The sequence below is a fragment of the Silurus aristotelis genome (assembly GCF_946808225.1).
Source record: "Silurus aristotelis genome assembly, chromosome: 16".
In the NCBI taxonomy this organism is placed as follows: Eukaryota; Metazoa; Chordata; class Actinopteri; order Siluriformes; family Siluridae; genus Silurus; species Silurus aristotelis.
In genome coordinates, this window is record NC_139589.1 from 25432101 (window position 1) to 25457100 (window position 25000).

The window sequence follows — 25000 nt, forward strand, 5'->3', positions numbered from 1 at the left end:
CACAGGAGTAACTGTAGAAACAGTAATGTGCAAGTGTTTGTTTTTCGAGAAATAAGAGAACAGAAACAAATGCTTATTGCACAAATAATCTCACAACTAAACAAGTAGAGCACAAATATTAATCAACTGATACAATGTATACAATATGAATCCAAATAAAGAAGTAGCAAGAATGCGAACAACACAGCAGCATGAGCAGTCTAACTATATAACAGAACAACCACATGCTAAATGTGGGTATTATCCTGTCGTTAACATCAGGATTACACACACAGTGGTTTCGCTTAACACTCGGGGCTTTTATTAACAAACAGCAAAGTAAATTATGGCTTCAAAACTTTATCCTGCGCTTTAACAAGGCATTAGTAAAAGTTCCACAAGCTGACATTGAGCTGTTTTACACACTTATATACACACCTGTATTACCCAGATGGGGTCTAACAAATGGAAACAGATTCAATTTAATAACATTTCTCATTCATTTAATTTTATTTAATCAGTTTGATTTATTAACCACTATCATTCAAATAATATATTTTAACAAAATAAGTGTATTTATATAAAGAGAATTACTAGTAAAAACAATTTTCGGGTACGGAGGGAATCTTGTCAACAGTAAAAAAAAAAAAAAAAAACGCCATAAAACTTTTGAAATTGTACCTGTACACTCTCACTACTTAAAGCAACTCTACAAAGTTTACACTACAATTTTATAATATGTAACACCACCCCCCACCCCCGCACACACACAAACCCACACACTTAACCATTTCCGTAAACAAGTCCTATTATGCATCATCTAAAGTGTCCTGCAGGGCAGCCACTGATTGGTCCGTCTGCCCTCGAGCTTCCTGTTTCAGTCCGTGTTTGTACACAGGCATAAGGAAGATGGCGGCATAGACCGATTTCCCAAACAGTGGACGTGATTGTGCTTTGTAACTGTGTAGCAGTGCTCTAGTGTCCTTTTGCCACCGGTGGAGCAGGTGATGTGCTGCTAAAAGCTTTCAATTAGTTCTGCAGGAGCGGAACTACCAGCTGTGATTTACCATCAGACAGACTCCACCTCCCCCTGACTTTTCCGAATCCAGTGTTCTGTCCATGCGCTGAACATCAAGTTTGTTTTATAGAGACTAGACATTGGCTAGCAGAATACTGGTTAAGTAGGACAGGAGCAGGAATATCACAGGCACCGGGCTATACCAAGTACAGGGTTACGACAGGTACAGGTCTAAAACAGGTACAGGGCTACGACAAATAAATGGCAAATACAGGTATAGGACTACAAAAGGAAAAGAGCTACCACAGGTTCAGGGCAAAACTAGGTACAAAGATTAAACAGGTACAGGGTGATAAAAGGTGCAGGGCCATAACAGGTACAGGGCTACAACAGGTACTGGGCTATGACAGATACAGGGCCATAACAAGTACAGGGATATAACAAGTACAGGGCAATAACAGGTACAGTAATGTAACAGGTACAGGAATGTAACAGGTACAGGAATGTAACAGGTACAGGCCAAACACAGATACAGCACTGCTGCAGGGCCATAACAGGTACAGGACCGTAATAGGTACAGGGCCATAACAGCTACAGGGCTACAACAGGTACAGGGCAAGAACAGGTACAGGGCCATAAAAGGTAGAGGTCAAAAACAGGTGCAGGGATATAACAGGTACAGGGCTATAGCAGGTAAAGGGAAAAAACAAGTATAGGGCAAAAACAGGTACAGGTTAACGAGACAGTTAGGTGGCTATGACAGGTAAAGGACAAAAACAGGTACAGGGCTAGGACAGGTACAAGGCTAAGACGGGTAACAAGCAAAAACAGGTAAGGAGCTATAACAAATACAGGGCAAACACAGGTACAGGGCTATAACTGATACATGGCTAAAACAGGTACAGGGCCGTAACACTTACAGGGCCTTAACAGGTACAGGGCGACAACGAATACAGGGCTATTACAAGTACAGGGCTACAACAGGAACAGGGCCAAGACAGATACAGGGCAAAAACAGGTAGAGGGCTACGACAGGTAAAGGGCAATAACAGGTACAGGTTAAGAACAGGTACATGGCAAAACAGGTACAGGGCCAAGATAGTTGCAGGGCAAAAACAGGTAGAGGGCTATGAAAGATAAAGGGCAATACCAGGTACAGGACAATAACAGGTACAGGGCTATAACATGTACATGGCAAAAACATATACAGGGCAAGAACAGATACAGGGTTACTACAGGTACAGAGCTACAACATGTACATGGCTATAACAGGTAAAGGGCCATAACAGGGCAAGGTCAAAAACAGGTAAACACACACCTACAAGTATAGGGCAAAAACAGGTACAGGTTCATGAGAGGTACAGGGCAATACCAGGATTGGGGATACGACAGGTACATGGCAAAAACATCTACAGGTCCAGGACAGGAACAGGTATACGACAGGTACAGAGCCACAACAGGTACTGGAATATGACAGTTTGAGGGCTATGACAGGTAAAGCGCAAAAACAGGTACAAGGCTAAGACAGGTAAAGAGCAAAAACAGGTACAGGTCTACAACAGGTAAAGGGCAAAAACAGGTACAGAGCCATAACAGATGCAGGACAAAAACAGGTACAGGGCTACAACAAGTACAGGGCCAAGATAAGTGCAGGGCAAAAACAGGTACAGGGCTACGACAGGTAAAGGGCAATAACAGGTACAGGGTAAGAACGGGTACAGGGTTACAACATGTACAGGGCTACAACAAGTACAGAGTTACAACAGGTATAGGGCAAGAACAGGTACAGGGCTACAACATGTACATAGCTACAACACATATAGGGCTACAACATGTACAGGGCTACAACAAGTACAGAGTTACAACAGGTATAGGGCAAGAACAGGTACAGGGCTACAACATGTACATAGCTACAACACATATAGGGCTACAACAGGTACAGGGCTACAACAAGTACAGAGTTACAACAGGTATAGGGCAAGAACAGGTACAGGGCTACAACATGTACATAGCTACAACACATATAGGGCTACAACAGGTACAGGGCTACAACAGGTGCAGGACAAGAACATGTACAGAGCTACAAAGTGTACAGGGCTATAACATGTACAGGGCTACAACAGGTAAAGGGCAAGAACAGGTACAGGGCTACAACATGTACATGGCTACAACAAGTAAAGGGCAAGAACAGGTACAGGGCTATAACATGTACAGAGTTACAACAGGTACACGGCAAGAACAGGTACAAGGTTACAACATGTACAGAGTTACAACATGTACAGGGCAAGAACAGGTACAGGGCCAAGATATGTACAGGGAAAAAACAGGTAGAGGGCTACGACAGATAAAGGGCAATAACAGGTACAGTACTATAACATGTACAGAGTTACAACAGGGACAGGTCAATAACAGGTACAGGTCAATAATAGGTACAGGGCAAGAACAGGTATCGTTCTAACCCCCTAGTAATTTTCCTTCATTTTGTAGAATTTGTAATTAAAAGTAATTGTGGGGGGATTTTTGACACCGGTGATTCTGCTCATTAATAATCATAGCAAAAAATATATTCTACATTTCGTAAATTGATAAAGATCTTAAAGATTTTACAGATTATTTTATATTTCCTATTTGATCAGTGGCATTAAATACTTATGCAACATTGTGTGTGTGTCTGTGTGTGTGAGTGTGTGTGTGTCTGTGTGTGTGTGTGTGTGTGTGTGTGTGTGTGTGTGTGTGTGTGTGTGTGTGTGTGTGTGTGTGTCACTGCACTGTGGCCCATGTGAAGGAGTAATGGAACATATTTCCAGCCCACACACACGCCGCTCAGCTAATTACGCCACATCTCCGTGTTAGTGCCAGCGTTCTCATCACCTCCATTTACTGTGATGGTGTGCTGGAGCGAGAGCAGCGTAGGTTTGTGTTAATGTTCTGATGGAGATGAAGGAGATGGAGGAGGTCAGGAGCTCTCAGAGACTCAGGAGATTACAATAGATTAATAAAAAGTTCAGGCTGAAACAAAGTGACGTTCATAAAGCTTTATCACCTTTTAAACTGCCAGACTAAACACACACACACACACACACACACACACACACACACACACACACATACACTTTAAAAATAATGAAAGTGTTGTGTGTGTGTGTGTTTTTGTGTGTGTGTGTGTGTGTGTGTGTGTGTGTGTGTGTGTGTGTGTGTGTGTGTGTGTGTGTGTGTGTGTGTGTGTGTGTGTTGAGTCAAATCTGATCTAAGGGTGATCATGTAATAAAAATAGCGATCATACAAAGTATCATATAACAACTGATCATGTGACCAGATAATTATGTAATGATTGATGAGAGTCACATGGTGTCTCTGTCAGGGATCAAACGTGATCGAGGTGTAGTGATTATACATAATCACATTACTGATCATACTGATATTATACACTGATCAGGTATACAATTATACCATGATAACATTATACCCTTATACATATGTATAAGGTATAAGTGAAGAACACTGATGATCTCTTCATCATGACTTTCCACTCTTCATCCTCTTAATTGCTGCTCTCACTTCCTCCTTACTAATCCTATCCACTTCCTACTTCACATCTTCACACTATCCAACCTTCTCTCTCTCATTTTCCTCGTTCATCAGCTGCTCAAAATACTCCCTCCATCTTCTCAACACACTCTCCTCACTAGTCAACACATTTCCATCTCCATCCTTTATTGCTCTAACTTGCAGCACATCCTTCCCAGCTCGGTCCCTCTGCCTGGACAATCGCTACAAATCCTTTTCTCCTCCCTTAAGTGTCCAACTTCTCCTACAGCTCCTCATATGCCTTTTCCTTGTCTTTCGCCACATCCCTCTTCACCTGCTGCTGCATCTCCTTGTTCTCCTGCCTACTTTTTTCATCTCTCTGTCGATCCCAATTCTGTTTCTCCTTATGCTCTCCTGCACTTCCTCATTCCACCACCACGTCTCTTTGTCTTCCTTTCTATTTCCAGATGTCACACCAAGTACCTTTCTATCTGTCTCCCTCATCACTCCTGCAGTAGTTCCACAATCATCCAGCACCTCCTCACCACCACCGAGCCCCTGTCTGACCTCTTCCCTGAACCTCACACTACAGTCTTCCTCCTTCAGTTTCCACCATCTTATTCTTTTTTCAGTCCTCACTTTTTTCTCCTTCATCTCACAACTGACTTGTGGAGCAGAAGCACTGATGACATTGATCATTATCCCTTCAACTTCCAGCTTCACGTTCATCACCCTATCAGAAACTCTCTTCACCTCCACTACACTCTTACTGTACGCTTCCTTCAGAATCACCCCTACACCATTTCTCCTTTCATCCACACCATGATAGAACAGTTTAAACACCTCCAATGTTCCTGCTCTTACACCCTTTCCACTTGGTCTCCTGAACACACAACATCTCTACCTTTCTCCTCTCCATCATATCAGCTCCCTCTCTCCCTTTACCAGTCATAGTACCAACATTTAAAGTACCAACCCGAACCTCCACTTCTCCTCCACTTCTTCTTTCCCTGCTGTCTCTGTAGACGTCTTCCTCCTCTCCTTCAGCCAGCAGTAGCCCAGTTTACACCAGTACCCTGTTGGTTAATGATACCTGTGGTGCTCGTTGGTAACCGGGGTCTCGACCGATCCGCTATGAAATTTTGGTTTGTAATCTGCATGTTCGATTTTGCCGCCTCCCTATTTATTAGGGTTTGGGGCCGGCACTAAGACTGATTTGTGTAATATAATGGCTGTGTTGGACGGTGTGTAATATAATTGATGTAATTGTACCTTTAGGTCTCGGTGAACCACGCCCATCTGATGACAGTGAAGCACCGCCTCCAGGATCTGCTGAATACAGTGACTGCAGACAAAAAGACACAAACACACGACGTTTAACAGAACTGAGACCTGGAGAGACAATGGATTTAATCACACTGTTCATCCCTTCACCCACCCACTCTCTCTCTCTCTCTATCTATATTTTCCACTCTACCTATCTCTTACACTCTATCTTTTTCTCTCTCTCTTAATCACTATCTCTATCACCTACTCTCAATATTATCCAGTCTCTCTCTCTCTCTCTCTCTCTCTCTCTCTCTCTCTCTCTCTCTCTCTCTTTCTCTCTCGCTATCTCTCTATCTATCACTATTTCTCTTACCCAGACTCTCTCTCATTCTCACCCACTTTATCACTCTCACTTACTCTCTCTGTTTTTCTCTCTCTCTCTCTCTCAATTTCTATCTGATTGCTTTGCTCTTGTTTTTTATTTGTTTCTCTCCATCTGTTTCTTTCACCTGTTAAATAAATTGTACAAACTCGATTCCAAAAATGTTGGGACACTGAACAAATTGTGAATAAAAAAGGAATGCAATAATTTACAAATCTCTTATATTTGATTCACAATAGAATATAGAAACATATCTAATGTTGAAAGTGAGACATTTTGAAATGTCCTGCCAAATATTGATTTATTTTGGATTTCATGGGAGCTACACATTCCAAAAAAGTTGGGACAGGCAGTTGGGACAGACAGAGTTTGGTCTTTTTTGACCAAACTCTTTAGGTCAAAAAAGAAGCCGTATCTAAACATGATCCAGAAGCTCAGGTGTTTTCTCAGGGCCACGGCTCATTTAAAATGGACTGTGGTAAAGTGGAAAACTGTTCTGTGGTCAGACGAATTAAAATTTGAAGTTCTCTTTGGAAAACTGGGATGCCATGTCATCCGGACTAAAGAGGATCAGGACAACCCAAGTTGTTCTCAGCGCTCAGTTCAGAAGCCCGCATCTCTGATGGTATGGGGTTGCATGAGTGCGTGTGGCATGGGCAGCTTCAAAGACACCATCAATGCTGAAAGGTATGTCCAAGTTTTAGAACACCATATGCTCCCATCCAGACGTCGTCTCTTTCAGGGAAGACCTTGTATTTTCCAACATGACAATCCCAGACCACATACTGCATCAATTACAACATCATGCTGCATAGAAGAAGAATCCGGGTACTGAAATGTCCAACCTGCAGTCCAGATCTTTCACCCAGAGAAAACATTTGGTGCATCATAAAGAAGAAGATGTGACAAAGAAGACCTGAGACAGTGGAGCAACTAGAAGCCTGTTTTCGACAAGAATGGGAGAACATTCCTATTCCTAAACTTGAGCAGCTTGTCTCCTCAGTCCCCAGACGTGTACAGACTGTTATAAAGAGAAGAGAGGACGCCACACAGTGGAGACACGGCCTTGTCCCAACTTTTTCCAGATGTGTTGATGCCATGAAATTTAAAATCAACTTATTTTTTACTTAAAATGATTTTCTCAGTTAAAACATGTGAGATGTCGTCTATGTTGTGTTCTGAATAAAATATTAAAATTTTTAACTTCCACATCATTACATTCTGTTTTTATTCACTATTTGTACAGTGTCCCAACTTTTTTGGAATCGGGTTTGTACATCAAACATATATTACATATATGTTTGATGTATTAGCCATGTGTGTGTGTGTGTGTGTGTGTGTGTGTGTGTGTGTGTGTGTGTGTGTGTGTGTGTGTGTGTGTGTGTGTGTGTTCTACCTGGCGTCTGCCTCACTGTAATATTCTCTTGCCACAATGTCCTCGAACAGCTCTCCACCTGTCACACTACACACACACACACACACACACACACACACACACACACACACACACACACACACACACACACACAATTAATAGTATAATTACAATTGGTGTGTGTGTGTGGGTGTGTGTGTGTGTGTGTGTGTGTGTGTGTGTGTGTGTGTGTGTGTGTGTGTGTGTGTGTGTGTGTGTGTGAAGCAGAAGATAAAAGAAAGTGATGTTTGTGACTCACAGGTCAAAGATGAGGTAATGATGCGCCTCCTCTGAGATGCTGTCGTGGAGCCGCACTGAACATCACAAAAGCATTTACAGCACATTAGCAGGTGGCTTGTTAGGGTTTAGAGATGGGGTTACAGTTAGGGTTAGAGGTGGGGTTAGGGGTGGAGTTAGGAGTGGGGTTGGGTTAGGGTTAGAGGGTTAGAGGTGGGGTTAGGGGTGGAGTTAGGGGTGGAGTTAGGAGTGGGGTTGGGTTAGGGTTAGAGGTGGGGTTAGGAGCGGGGTTAGGGTTAGGGTTAGAGGTGGGGTTAGGAGTGGTGTTAGGGTTAGGGTCAGGGTTAGAGGTGGGCTTAGGAGTGGGGTTAGGGTTAGTGTTAGAGGTGGGGTTAGGAGTGGGGTTAGGGATTGGGGTTAGAGGTGTGGTTAGGAGTGGGGTGGGGTTAGTGTTAGAGGTGGGGTTAGGAGCGGGGTTAGGGTTAGGGTTAGAGGTGGGGTTAGGAGTGGGGTTAGGGTTAGAGGTGGGGTTAGGAGTGGTGTTAGGGTTAGGGTCAGGGTTAGAGGTGGGGTTAGGGATAGAGGTGGGGTTAGGAGTGGTGTTAGGGTTAGGGTTAGAGGTGGGGTTAGGGATTGGGGTTATGGATTGGGGTTAGAGGTGGGGTTAGGGTTAGGGTTAGGGTTAGAGGTGGGGTTAGGGTTAGGGTTAGGGTTAGAAGTGGGGTTAGGGATTGGGGTTAGGGTTAGGGTTAGAGGTGGGGTTAGGGATTGGGGTTAGGGATTGGGGTTAGTGTTAGAGGTGGGGTTAGGAGTGGGGTTAGGGATTGGGGTTGGAGGTGGGGTTAGGAGTGGTGTTAGGGTTATGGTTAGGGTTAGAGGTGGGGTTAGAAGTGGGGTTAGGGATAGAGGTGGGGTTAGGAGTGGTGTTAGGGTTAGGGTTAGAGGTGGGGTTAGGGTTAGGGTTAGGGTTAGAAGTGGGGTTAGGGATTGGGGTTAGGGTTAGGGTTAGGGTTAGAGGTGGGGTTTGGGATTGGGGTTAGGGATTGGGGTTAGGGTTAGGGTTAGTGTTAGAGGTGGGGTTAGGAGTGGGGTTAGGGATTGGGGTTAGAGGTGGGGTTAGGAGTGGTGTTAGGGTTATGGTTAGGGTTAGAGGTGGGGTTAGAAGTGGGGTTAGGGATAGAGGTGGGGTTAGGAGTGGTGTTAGGGTTAGGGTTAGAAGTGGGGTTAGGGATAGAGGTGGGGTTAGGGTTAGGGTTAGGGTTAGAAGTGGGGTTAGGGATTGGATTTGGGTGTGTAAAATTTAATAATATCCAGTTCTTTGTCCTACACATGTATGAATCTCAAGCTCAGACACTCTCACACTCAATAAGAGCTCCAGACTATATGAAAGTATATTTATATTTGACTTTTATATATGACTATATAAATTAGACATGCCCCCACACCTTCACACCCACTAATCCTGTTCTTAGTTTGCATATTGGCTCAGTTTGTCCATCAGGCTGTATATTTATTGTTCTATTTTCTATTTTCTTCTCTCTGTCTAGTGTTCTCTTAATGCATCTTTGTATCTTTACGAGATTTTCTGTTCCTGAACACACACACACACACACACACACACACACACACACACACACACACACACGCTGGTTCCCGCCCCCAGGTGCCCTGTGTGTAGGTGTGCTGTGTGTGCTCATGGCAGTGTGTGTGGGAGCTGAATAGCTGCAGAAGAGGAACTGCAAAACTTCACCTGACACACTCACATAGTCATACACTAACACTTACACACACACAAAATTACACACATGCACACACACACACACACACTCACTCACACACTCGCATAGCAACGATTACATAAAGCAAAAGAATCCTGTAGCACTTTCTGCCTGTGTTTCTCTGTTCATGATGGAAATGTCGGATTTCCTGTTTTAATTACCAAAACTAAAACATCCAGCAGTTAAATAACGACACCTACAGTTCCATCCAGACCATTAGAGAAGATCAATTCACATCAGAAGCCTTCAGAGCTCAAATGTAACTACTTAGTTAATCTAAAAGAGGGGCGTGTCTCTGTAACGCTCCAGTCTGATCTAGAGGTTAAGCACATGTTCTTATTAAGTGTGTAGTCCGGCTCCACTGTCTGACTGTTTTATATAACCACAACAAACACACACAGTGTGAGAACATATAAGAAAATGTGAGGAATTATGTGGATATGTGAGGAGATGTGAGGAGGTGTTCGGAGCTCAGACACACTCTCCCAGTTTAAGTGTAGATTAAAGACGTATGTTTTTAGCGAGTTCTACACATAACACACATCACATCATAACCTTGTGCTCCAGAACATCTGATCACATCACATTATCAACTTGTGCTTTTATTATAATGAACAGCAGCTACACTAATTCCTCTCCACTGCTTCGCTTTCTCTCCCCATCCCGAGGCATCCTGAGGTTGTTCCAGCTCCAGCGCCCAAATGAGGATGAGGCACCAGGGGTGCCCAATACATCACTCACAATCTACCAGTCGATCCCAAAGGTAGTGTGGGTAGATCACATGAAATTCCCTACACCATACTCCCTACACCCTACACCGTACTCACTACACCATACTCCGTACACCCTACACCATATCCCTACACCCTACACCCTACACCATACTCCCTACACCATACTCCCTACACCATACACCATACTCCGTACTCCCTACACCATACTCCCTACACCCTACACCATACTCCGTACTCCCTACACCATACTCCGTACTCCCTACACCATACTCCGTACTCCCTACACCATACTCCCTACACCCTACACCATAGTCCCTACACCATACTCCGTACTCCCTACACCATACTCCGTACTCCCTACACCATACTCCGTACTCCCTACACCATACTCCCTACACCCTACACCATACTCCCTACACCATACTCCGTACTCCCTACACCATACTCCGTACTCCCTACACCATACTCCGTACACCCTACACCCTACTCCCTACACCCTACACCATACTCCGTACTCCCTACACCATACTCCGTACACCCTACACCATACTCCCTACACCCTACACCATACTCCCTACACCATACTCCCTATTCCCTACACCATACTCCCTATACCCTACACCATACTCCCTACACCCTACACCATACTCCCTACACCATACTCCCTATTCCCTACACCATACTCCCTATACCCTACACCATACTCCCTACACCCTACACCATACTCCCTACACCCTACACCATACTCCGTACACCCTACACCATACTCCCTACACCCTACACCATACTCCCTACACCATACTCCCTATTCCCTACACCATACTCCCTATACCCTACACCATACTCCTTACTCCCTTCACCATACTCCCTACAACATATTCCCTACACCCTACACCATACTATTTACACCCTATGGTCTTAAGGAGAGGAATGTGGAAGGGCAGATGGTGGTAGATTTTGCTAAAAGGATGGAAATGGCAGTGGTGAACACGTATTTTAAGAAGAAGTAGGATCACAGGGTGACGTATAAGAGTGGAGGAAGGTGCACACAGGTGGACTATGTTCTATGTAGGAGATGCAACCTGAAAGAGATTGGAGACTGTAAGGTGTTGGCAGGGGACAGTGTAGCTAGACAGCATCGGATGGTGGTCTGTAGGATGGTTTTGGAGGTGAAGAAGAAGAGGAGGAGAGTGAGGACTGAAAGAAGAATAAGATGGTGGAAACTGAAGGAGGAAGAGTGTAGTGTGAGGTTCAGGGAAGAGGTCAGACAGAGGCTCGGTGGTGGTGAGAAGGTGCTGGATGATTGGGCAACTACTGCACAAGCAGGTGAAGAGGGATGTGGGGAAAGACAAGGAAAAGGTATATCAGGAGCTGTAGGAATAGTTGGACACTAAGGGAGGAGAAAAGGATTTGTAGCGATTGTCCAGGCAGAGGAACCGAGCTGGGAAGGATGTGCTGCAAGTTAGAGCAATAAAGGATGGAGATGGAAATGTGTTGACTAGTGAGGAGAGTGTGTTGAGAAGATGGGGGTATTTTGAGCAGCTGATGAATGAGGAAAATGAAAGAGAGAGAAGGTTGGATGCTGTGGAGATGTGAAGCAGGAAGTGGATAGTATTAGTAAGCAGAAAGTGAGAGGAAGTAAAGAAAAAAAGCCCCATCACTGCCTCCATTACATTTTATTTTTTACAAAAAGGTGGGCAGGTCATTCTCTCAGTTACAGCCTCAGATTGGCGCATCTCTTTGGTTCCTGCCATTTCTGGAGACCTTGAGCACATTTTTTCTTTGATTGCTTGTGTTGTGGGGGGGCTGCCTTGTTCAATACAGTAGCTCTACCTAGTGTTGTAACTCAGAAGTACAATACATTTAAGAGAAGAAATTATGTAAGAGTCATAGACCATTCTATTTTTACTCTTTGATACGGACCAATTACAAATGGATGGTGGGCCGCAGTTTGGACTTTACGACCTACACCATACACGCTACACCATATTCCCTACACCCTACACCATACTCCCTACATTCTACACACTACACCACTACACCACAACTCCTACACCCTCCACCAAAGTCCCTACACCCTACACCATAATTCCTACACCATACACGCTACACCATATTCCCCTAACCTTTTTGAAACTGAGAGCTACTTCTTGGGTACTGATTAATGTGAAGGGCTACCAGTTTGATACACACTTTTGAAATAACAAATTTGTTAAATTTACCTTTAATTATATGTTAATATTAATAATTAATGATATTTATCTATATATAGTCATCTATATTTTGATATTGTCATTTTTAAATTCACACCAATGCAAGTGTGATTTTGTCAGGGAACCACCAGCCACGCCTCCCTCCAAGGCTCTAACTCTCACTCAGCCTCTCCCTGCTCTAATCACCTACACCTGTTCCCCATTACCTTTCCCCTTCATAAGCTCCCGATTCCACCTCACTCACGGTCAGATCCACTCATTGCCATGAGAGATCTACCGGACTTCCTACCAATAGTATTCCCTGTATTTCCATGCTCCTGGCTACGCTTCGGAGGAAGCACTCAAGATAGGTTTGCCTTTACCATATCATACACCCTACACCATACTCCCTACACCCTACACCATACTCCCTACATTCTACACCCTACACCATACTCCCTACATTCTACACCCCACACCATACTCCATACACCCTACACCATACTCCATACTCCATACATTCTACACCCTACACCATACTCCCTACATTCTACACCCCACACCATACTCCATACACCCTACACCATACTCCATACACCCTACACCCTACTCCATACTCCCTACATTCTACACCCTACACCATACTCCCTGCATTCTACACCCTACACCATACTCCCTACATTCTACACCCTACGCCATACTCCCTACATTCTACACTCTACACCCTACTCCCTACATTCTACACCCTACTCCCTACATTCTACACCCTACACCATACTCCTTACATTCTACACCCTACACCATACTCCCTACACACTACACTCTACACCATACTCCCTACATTCTACACCCTACACCATACTCCTTACATTCTACACCCTACTCCCTACATTCTACACCCTACTCCCTACATTCTACACCCTACACCATACTCCCTACATTCTACACCCTACACCATACTCCCTACATTCTACACCCTACACCCTACTCCCTACATTCTACACCCTACACCATACTCCCTACATTCTACACCCTACTCCCTACATTCTACACCCTACTCCCTACATTCTACACCCTACTCCCTACATTCTACACCCTACTCCCTACATTCTACACCCTACTCCCTACATTCTACACCCTACTCCCTACATTCTACACCCTACTCCCTACATTCTACACCCTACACCATACTCCCTACATTCTACACCCTACTCCCTACATTCTACACCCTACTCCCTACTCCCTACACCCTACACCCTACACCCTACACCCTACTCCCTACACCCTACTCCCTACATTCTACACCCTACTCCCTACATTCTACACCCTACTCCCTACATTCTACACCCTACTCCCTACACCCTACACCCTACTCCCTACATTCTACACCCTACACCCTACTCCCTACACCCTACACCCTACTCCCTACATTCTACACCCTACACCATACTCCCTACATTCTACACCCTACACCATACTCCCTACATTCTACACCCTACACCATACTCCCTACATTCTACACCCTACACCATACTCCCTACATTCTACACCCTACACCATACTCCCTACATTCTACACTCTACACCCTACTCCCTACATTCTACACCCTACTCCCTACATTCTACACCATACACCCTACTCCCTACACCCTACTCCCTACATTCTACACCCTACACCCTACTCCCTACATTCTACACCATACTCCCTACATTCTACACCCTACACTCTACACCCTACGCCATACTCCCTACATTCTACACCCTACTTCCTACATTCTACACCCTACTCCCTACATTCTACACCCTACACCATACTCCCTACATTCTACACCCTACTCCCTACATTCTACACCCTACTCCCTACATTCTACACCCTACACCATACTCCCTACATTCTACACCATACTCCCTACATTCTACACCCTACATTCTACACCCTACGCCATACTCCCTACATTCTACACTCTACACCCTACTCCCTACATTCTAAACCCTACACCCTACTCTCTACATTCTAAACCCTACACCCTACTCCCTACATTCTACACCCTACACTATACTCCCTACATTCTACACCCTACACTATACTCCCTACATTCTACACCCTACACCATACTCCATACACCACGCCATACTCCCTACATTCTACACCATACTCCATACACCCTACACACTACACTATACTCCCTACATTCTACACCCTACACCATAATTCCTACACCCTACACTATACACCCTACAACATACACCCTACATCATACACCCTCAAATCCACATTATACTCTGTCCACACCCAATAACCGTGTGTGTGTGTGTGTGTGTGTGTGTGTGTGTGTGTGTGTGTGTGTGTGTGTGTGTGTGTGTGTGTGTCACTCACCGATGTTTGGGTGTTTAAGTAGTCGACAGATCCGAGCCTCTCTGTCCAGCTTCTGGTGATCTAAAACACACACAATCACATGCAGACACAGACACACAGACACACACAGACACACACACCGGTAATAATGTTGGTCTGATGATGAAAGAAGATTCTTTGTAATGTAATAATTCGAGAAGGAGAATATGATGACAGCATAATAAACAGTATTGTGATTGTTGCAGCTCTGAAACACACTCATGTTCTTCTGCACAAACTTTCACAGAGAGGCTGAAAACAAACAAACAAACAAACACTACAAGCAAATAAAACGAGCAAAACAATGAGCTAATTTACTCATTCATCATGATGGCAAGTTACATTTAGCATAAAAACTAGACAAAATTATCTAATAGTTATGAGTTAGGGATGATCAGATGATGGTTGTCATGGCAACAGTATCTTCTGTTCACTGAAGGAGGTGGTAACGATATCATCAAGACTTTACTTAGTTGTAGTAGTGATAGGGTTATTGTAGAAATATATATATATATATATATATAGAGAGAGAGAGAGAGAGAGAGAGAGAGAGAGAGAGAGAGAGAGAGAGAGCGAGAGAGGGGGTAAGAGAGTGAGAGAGGGGGGAGAGAGAGAGAAAGGAAGCTGTGATTAGTTATTATTGTTTATCTAAATTTGTTTGTAAAATGTAAGTATATCTGTGTGTGTGTGTATGTGTGTGTGTGTGAGAGAGAGAGAGAGAGAGAGAGAGAGAGAGAGAGAGAGAGAGAGAGAGAGAGAGAGAGACTCAGGCTAAACTTTGGAAGAGCCGTTGCTAGGCAACACTGCAGGATACACCAGGAATAGACATTATGAAATATACAGACGGAGGGAACGAGCAGGACTTTTATCTCATCATAAATTTTTCATTAAGAAAAACGAATATAAACATGACTTTTATTAATTATAACATCACACTTATTAATAATTATAAAAAGTAATATTTCTGTTCATTCCTGTGCAGTGGTGTAAAGTGAAGATCAGGATGAGTTGATTTTATATTTAATTAAAAAAAACATCTAAAATGTGCCACGTTCTTTAATAATCATAAAAATATATTATTATTATTATTATTATTATTATTATTATTATTATTATTATTATTATTACTGTGTTTGATGATGATGATGATGATGGGGAGGATGGTGATGGGGATGATGATGATGATGATGATGATGATGATGATGAAGATGAGGAGGAGGAGGAGGAGGAGGAGGAGGATGGTGATGGGGATGATGATGATGATGATGATGATGATGAGGATGGGGATGATGATGATGAGGAGGAGGAGGATGGTGATGGGGATGATGATGATGATGATGATGAGGAGGAGGAGGAGGAGGAGGAGGAGGAGGATGGTGATGGTGATGGGGATGATGATGATGATGATGATGATGATGATGATGAGGATGGGGATGATGATGATGATGAGGTGGAGGAGGAGGAGGATGGTGATGGGGATGATGATGATGATGAGGATGGGGATGATGATGATGATGATGATGATGAGGAGGAGGAGGAGGAGGATGGTGATGGGGATGATGATGATGATGATGAGGATGGGGATTATGATGATGATGATGAGGAGGTGGAGGAGGAGGAGGAGGATGGTGATGGGGATGATGATGATGATGAGGAGGAGGAGGGGGATGGTGATGGGGATGATGATGATGATGATGAGGAGGTGGAGGAGGAGGAGGAGGATGGTGATGGGGATGATGATGATGATGATGATGAGGATGGGGATGATGATGATGATGAGGAGGAGGAGGAGGGGGATGGTAATGGGGATGATGATGATAATGAGGATGATGATGATGAGGATGGGGATGATGATGAGGAGGAGGAGGATGGTGATGGGGATGATGATGATGATGGGGATGATGATGATGGGGATGAAAATGGGGATGATAATAATGATGATGATGGGGATGATAATGGGGGTGATGATGATGGTGATGATGATGATGATGATGATGATGTGGATGATAATGGGGGTGATGATGATGATGGGGATGACAATGGGGGTGATGATGATGATGATGATGGGGATGATAATGGGGGTGATGATGATGATGATGATGATGATGATGATGATGGGGATGATAATAGGGGTGATGATGATGGTGATGATGATGGGGATGATAATGGGGATGATGATGATGATGGGGATGATAATGGGGGTGATGATGATGATGATGATGATGGGGATGATAATGGGGGTGATGATGATGATGATGATGATGATGATGATGATGATGATGGGGATGATAATAGGGGTGATGATGATGGTGATGATGATGGGGATGATAATGGGGATGATGATGATGATGATGATGATGGGGATGATAATAGGGGTGATGATGATGGTGATGATGATGGGGATGATAATGGGGATGATGATGATGATGATGATGGGGATGATAATGGGGGTGATGATGATGATGATGATGATGGGGATGATAATGGGGGTGATGATGATGATGATGATGATGATGATGATGGGGATGATAATAGGGGTGATGATGATGGTGATGATGATGGGGATGATAATGGGGATGATGATGATGATGATGATGATGATGATGGGGATGATAATAGGGGTGATGATGATGGTGATGATGATGGGGATGATAATGATGATGATGGGGATGATAATGGGGGTGATGATGATGATGATGATGATGAGGAGGAGGAGGAGGAGGAGGAGGAGGATGGTGATGGTGATGGGGATGATGATGATGATGATGATGATGATGATGAGGATGGGGATGATGATGATGATGAGGTGGAGGAGGAGGAGGATGGTGATGGGGATGATGATGATGATGAGGATGGGGATGATGATGATGATGATGATGATGAGGAGGAGGAGGAGGAGGATGGTGATGGGGATGATGATGATGATGATGAGGATGGGGATTATGATGATGATGATGAGGAGGTGGAGGAGGAGGAGGAGGATGGTGATGGGGATGATGATGATGAGGAGGAGGAGGAGGGGGATGGTGATGGGGATGATGATGATGATGATGAGGAGGTGGAGGAGGAGGAGGAGGATGGTGATGGGGATGATGATGATGATGATGATGAGGATGGGGATGATGATGATGATGAGGAGGAGGAGGAGGGGGATGGTAATGGGGATGATGATGATAATGAGGATGATGATGATGAGGATGGGGATGATGATGAGGAGGAGGAGGATGGTGATGGGGATGATGATGATGATGGGGATGATGATGATGGGGATGAAAATGGGGATGATAATAATGATGATGATGGGGATGATAATGGGGGTGATGATGATGGTGATGATGATGATGATGATGATGATGTGGATGATAATGGGGGTGATGATGATGATGATGGGGATGACAATGGGGGTGATGATGATGATGATGATGGGGATGATAATGGGGGTGATGATGATGATGATGATGATGATGATGATGATGGGGATGATAATAGGGGTGATGATGATGGTGATGATGATGGGGATGATAATGGGGATGATGATGATGATGGGGATGATAATGGGGGTGATGATGATGATGATGATGATGGGGATGATAATGGGGGTGATGATGATGATGATGATGATGATGATGATGATGATGGGGATGATAATAGGGGTGATGATGATGGTGATGATGATGGGGATGATAATGGGGATGATGATGATGATGATGATGATGGGGATGATAATAGGGGTGATGATGATGGTGATGATGATGGGGATGATAATGGGGATGATGATGATGATGATGGGGATGATAATGGGGGTGATGATGATGATGATGATGATGGGGATGATAATGGGGGTGATGATGATGATGATGATGATGATGATGATGGGGATGATAATAGGGGTGATGATGATGGTGATGATGATGGGGATGATAATGGGGATGATGATGATGATGATGATGATGATGATGGGGATGATAATAGGGGTGATGATGATGGTGATGATGATGGGGATGATAATGGGGATGATGATGATGATGATGGGGATGATAATGGGGGTGATGATGATGATGATGATGATGGGGATGATAATGGGGGTGATGATGATGATGATGATGGGGATGATAATGGGGGTGATGATGATGATGATGATGATGGGGATGATAATGGGGGTGATGATGATGATGATGATGATGATGGGGATGATAATGGGGATGATGATGATGATGGTGATGATGGGGATGATAATGGGGGTGATGATGATGATGATGATGATGATGGGGATGATAATGGGGATGATGATGATGATGATGATGATGGGGATGATAATAGGGGTGATGATGATGATGATGATGATGGTAATGATCATCTGAAGTAATTACTTTTCTCCATCATGATTTTGATGTGATTCTCATCATTACAATAAAAATCAGTGAAGATTCTCAGGGTGATGTGATTATCGAAGACAGACAGGAAGTGATGTGAAAACCTGTACATCAAGTAAAGAGTCAGCAAGATGTTCTGAGATCCATTCAGTGTGTCACAACAGAGCAGGACAATGTATACACACACACACACACACACGCACACACACACACACACACACACACACACACACACACACACACACACTAAGCTGCTCCTCATGGGCGAAGTTAAAGAGCGAGAATCCTAATTACACTAATTATTAATTACAGTCTCAGAAGAACCACAATACACTTCCAATACACTGCTGTAATAAACAACATCCTGATCATAAACACACACACACACACACACACACACACACATACACACACACAAACACACACCATGCCACCCATTAGTGCAGAGAACAATAAGAGGAGAACATGAGTGTGTCCTGACACAACCTGTAACCAGTCATCTGTTTATCTCTCTACAACCTTCACTTCCTGTAGAGACAGAGGAGGAGCGAGGGATGAAAAAGGAGAAATATAAGATCAGTCGCTGAGGTGTGAAAGGAATAAAACACTGTATTATTATACTCTAATATTACATTTAGGTAAAAATAATGACACCCCGTTTCAGCAGGAGAAATTCAGCAGTGTCTGCATTGTGCACAAAATCACTGTGTGTGTGTTTGTGTGTGTGTTTGTGTGTGTGTGTGTGTGTGTGTGTGTGTGGGTACTGTATCGTTCAGAGAGATATCCGAGCGTTGCCGGCCGAGAGTGTGTAGGAGGTGTGAGATGAGGAGAAGTTGAACGCCTCTGGTGTATTTCACATCATCATTCCAACAAAACGCTACATTAAAGCAAAACACATGGAGGGAGAACAAACCGGCGTCTCTGACACACACACACACACACACACACACACACACACACACACACACACGAGCAAAAGCACAGTATATTTTCATAGACTATGATCTGTGAATATGCATGAATTAAACATGAATATGCAAATTAGGACACACCCCCAAAGCCCCCTGACATGTAGGCTAATATTACTAACATTAACCAAACGCTAGTGACATTCTCTCTTTACACTCAGTACAATTCAGAGTTACCATGACAACCCTGATCAGTTCATCACTCACATTAGCTAAATTAGACAACTAGTGATCTTAGTCATCTTTATCCTTGTCTAATCTCGTATCAGACCTCGCTTATAGTAGCAGCTGATTAGCACAGTAACGTGCACAGTGAGGAGGAAGTGAGTGACGTGTGTGGATGGAGACATGCCCACCTCTGGCAGAGAGCTTCTTGGTGTTGATGATCTTAGCGGCATATTCCTGCCCTGAGAGGATCTTCACACACCTTCGCACCACCGAGAACGCGCCCCTGTGAAACAAACCAACAAACATTCGGAATAAAATCAAACATTCATTAACATTTCCTACTTTAATTATTCATGTTCACCATGTCATCAGAGTAAAGGAACTCAATTATGTTCTGCTTTGGGTTCTTTTACAAGATCTACAGACTCTCTGCATCTCCTCAGATCATCACTCAGAATGCTGCTGTTGCTGCTGCTTCACAGTGTCCTAACATTCTCTGAGGAACTCCATTGAGTTTTTATCTACAACCTCTGGATCAGAACTCGAGCCATCTGGCTAGGCATCACGCCTGGCTTAGATCTTTCGCCACAGAGCTCAGAGAAGAACTCACCAGAAACCCTGAGATTGGAGAAACTTCTGCTCATGAACTCTACTGAATTCCTGTTTTCTTACTTTATCTCCTGGTTCAGAACTTCAAAACAACAGTGTTTCTGGTGTATTTGTCTGTGAGAGAAATCTCAGGGCTTCAGAGCTCTGGTTCTTCAGCTTCACATTACACTGTATAGAGTAAGCAGTGATCAGTGGAGTAAAGCAGATGGAATGAACCGGGTGATGAATGATGGAATGAGAAGGAAAAAAAAAAGAAAAATAAATCAAATGAAGAATTGTGTGTTGATAAACAGTGGAAAGAGTAAACGAGAAACAGTCAGCTGAATCAAGTGATTTTTCTGCTCCACTTTCTGGTGGGAGCTTCAGGGGGAATGGAGACGACGATACTGGGTTAAATATAAACACATCGAGATTTGATTAGAATTCAACATTAATATAAATGCTGCAGGGCCACAAATCCATATCAGGAAGTGACCTGAAACAGTTCCCTCTTTACATCCAACTCCATCTAACCTACAGAAACATTATGGAGACGTGGATCTCCTCCACCTGACCTGATTTCTCCTTCATTACATTTGATAATCATTAATAAATACACAAATATTTCATATTTCACCACATTATGGGTTTTTGTTTTTTTCATAGCGGTCACACACACACACACACACAAACACACACACACACACACACTTTCACAAACACTCACAGCCACACACACACACTTTCACACACACACACACACAAACACACACACACACTTTCACAAACACTCACAGCCACACACACACACTTTCACACACACTCACACACACACACACACACTTTCACAAACACTCACAGCCACACACACACACTTTCACACACACTCACACACACACACACACACACACACACACAGACACATTTTAGTAAAAAGTGAAAAAGTACAAAATTAAATCAGTAAATAATCACCGTTTGTGTTAAAATGATTATAATTATAAATGTAATTTATCAGAAAAGTGTTGTGTTTATGTGAAAGCGCCATGAGGCTCTGCTCTGAGTCTCACACCTCACTTCCTGTACTGTCACAAATTCACATCTCACTGCCTCATTGTGGCTCATGTCAGAAATTTCCTCCTCACTTCCTGTTTCATTCGAAAATAAAATCAATAATTGTGTATTCATTAAAGCTCCAAAAAAACACGACAAATTTTCAAAAGGTCAAAAAAATGTGTTGTTTTAGGATTCAAATAATTCACAAAATAAACTCCTGTTCATGTGTGTGTGTGTGTGTGTGTGTGTGTGTGTGTGTGTGTGTGTGTGTGTGTGTGTGTGTGTGTGTGTGTGTGTGTATGTGTGTGTGTGTGTGTGTGTGTGTGTGTGTGTGTGTGTGTGTATGTGTATGTGTGTGTGTGTGTGTGTGTGATGATGGACACAGACAGCAGGTAAATCTGTCAGTCGTGTCCCATTTTGGGGGCCAATTATATAGCAAGCAATCTGTTCACTGTCACTTAGAGAAAAAAATACAACACTATGCACAACCTCACACCATCTCCACCATCTCCCCCACTCCAACATCTCCACTATCTCCACTATCTCCACCATCTCCCCCACTCCAACATCTCCACTATCTCCACTATCTCCACCATCTCCCCCACTCCAACATCTCCACTATCTCCACTATCTCCACCATCTCCCCCACTCCAACATCTCCACTATCTCCACTATCTCCACCATCTCCCCCACTCCAACATCTCCACTATCTCCACTATCTCCACCATCTCCCCCACTCCAACATCTCCACTATCTCCACTATCTCCACCATCTCCCCCACTCCAACATCTCCACTATCTCCACTATCTCCACCATCTCCCCCACTCCAACATCTCCACTATCTCCACTATCTCCACCATCTCCCCCACTCCAACATCTCCACTATCTCCACCATCTCCACCATCTCCCCCACTCCAACATCTCCACTATCTCCACTATCTCCACCATCTCCCCCACTCCAACATCTCCACTATCTCCACTATCTCCACCATCTCCCCCACTCCAACATCTCCACTATCTCCACTATCTCCACCATCTCCCCCACTCTAACATCTCCACTATCTCCACCATCTCCCCCACTCCAACATCTCCACTATCTCCACTATCTCCACTATCTCCCCCACTCCAACATCTCCACTATCTCCACTATCTCCACCATCTCCCCCACTCCAACATCTCCACTATCTCCACTATCTCCACTATCTCCAACATCTCCACCATCTCCCCCACTCCAACATCTCCACTATCTCCACTATCTCCAACATCTCCACCATCTCCCCCACTATCTCCACTATCTCCAACATCTCCACCATCTCCCCCACTCCAACATCTCCACTATATCCACTATCTCCAACATCTCCACCATCTCCCCCACTCCAACATCTCCACTATCTCCAACATCTCCACCATCTCCCCCACTCCAACATCTCCACTATCTCCACTATCTCCACTATCTCCAACATCTCCACCATCTCCACCATCTCCACCACTCCACCATCTCCACCATCTCCAACATCTCCACCATCTCCACCACTCCACCATCTCCAACATCTCCAACATCTTCACCTTACAACAGCTATAACATTTTTGTTGTATTTGTTAAACGATGTATTTGAGTTTATTTTATAAATAATGCTAATTTATGTGTCTTGTTCGTTGGAGACGGTGTGTATCGTGTCCTTGTGTGCAAAATATCTCAGCCTGCACTCAACTGCCTCCTCCAAACACTATTATATAAGCAGCTTGGCTTTGCTTGCCCACAGACACACACACACACACACACACACACACACACACACACATGGTGAACAGAGTGGAGTGTGTGAGGGAGTGTGTGTGGGAGTCGTGCAGTGGGAAAAGGGCCAGTTGGGTCTAAAGCTACAGTGTGTGTGGAGGTGTTACACAAACTCCTGTAATGAGCACACACACACACACACACACACACACACACACACACACACACACCTCAGTAATACAGTACAGTGTGGGTGAGAAAGCAAACTGATACCACTGAAACTGTTTCCCTCTGAGCAACAATAAATCATACACAATAATTATATCATACTGCAGGAACATAAAAACCATAAAAATCATCCTCATCATAAACCTGAACACTAATTTAATCAGTTACTACATAAAACACAAGTACATGAAATAAATTTAATTATTATTAGTAAAACTACAAAATATAAAGAATCAAAGAAGCAAAGAAACAATTAATGAGGGAACACACACAAACACACACACACACAAACACACACACACACACAAACACACACATACATAAACACACACACACACACACACACACACACACACACACACACACACACACACACATACATAAACACACACACACACAAACACACACATACATAAACACACACACACACACACACACACACACAAACACACACACACACAAACACACACACACACACAAACACACACACAAACACACACATAAACACACACACACACACACACACACATAAACACACACACACACAAACACACACATACATAAACACACACACACACACACACATAAACACACACACACACAAACACACACACACACACACACATAAACACACACACACACAAACACACACACACACACAAACACACACACAAACACACACATAAACACACACACACACACACACACACACACACACATAAACACACACACACACAAACACACACACACAAAAACACACAAACACACACACACACAAACACACACACACAAACACACACATAAACACACACATAAACACACACACAGACACAAACGCACACAAACACACACACACACACACACACACACAAACACACACATAAACACATACACACACACACACACACACACACACACACACACACAAACACATAAACACACACACACACACACACAAACAC

The 25000-nt window shown here is 43.8% G+C and overlaps 1 protein-coding gene across 1 annotated transcript in view; it reads right to left on the reverse strand.

The window, feature by feature from the left end:
- The window catches only part of camk2a (calcium/calmodulin-dependent protein kinase II alpha), a 36716-nt gene that overhangs the window by 9360 nt on the left and 2356 nt on the right, over positions 1-25000 (reverse strand). The window contains exons 2-6 of the mRNA XM_083565528.1: positions 20623-20717; positions 14908-14967; positions 7850-7904; positions 7573-7638; positions 5798-5870 (exon numbers count right to left, since the gene is read on the reverse strand). Coding sequence (XP_083421654.1) covers positions 5798-5870; positions 7573-7638; positions 7850-7904; positions 14908-14967; positions 20623-20717 — 349 coding nt within the window. The remainder of the gene's footprint in view (positions 1-5797; positions 5871-7572; positions 7639-7849; positions 7905-14907; positions 14968-20622; positions 20718-25000) is intronic.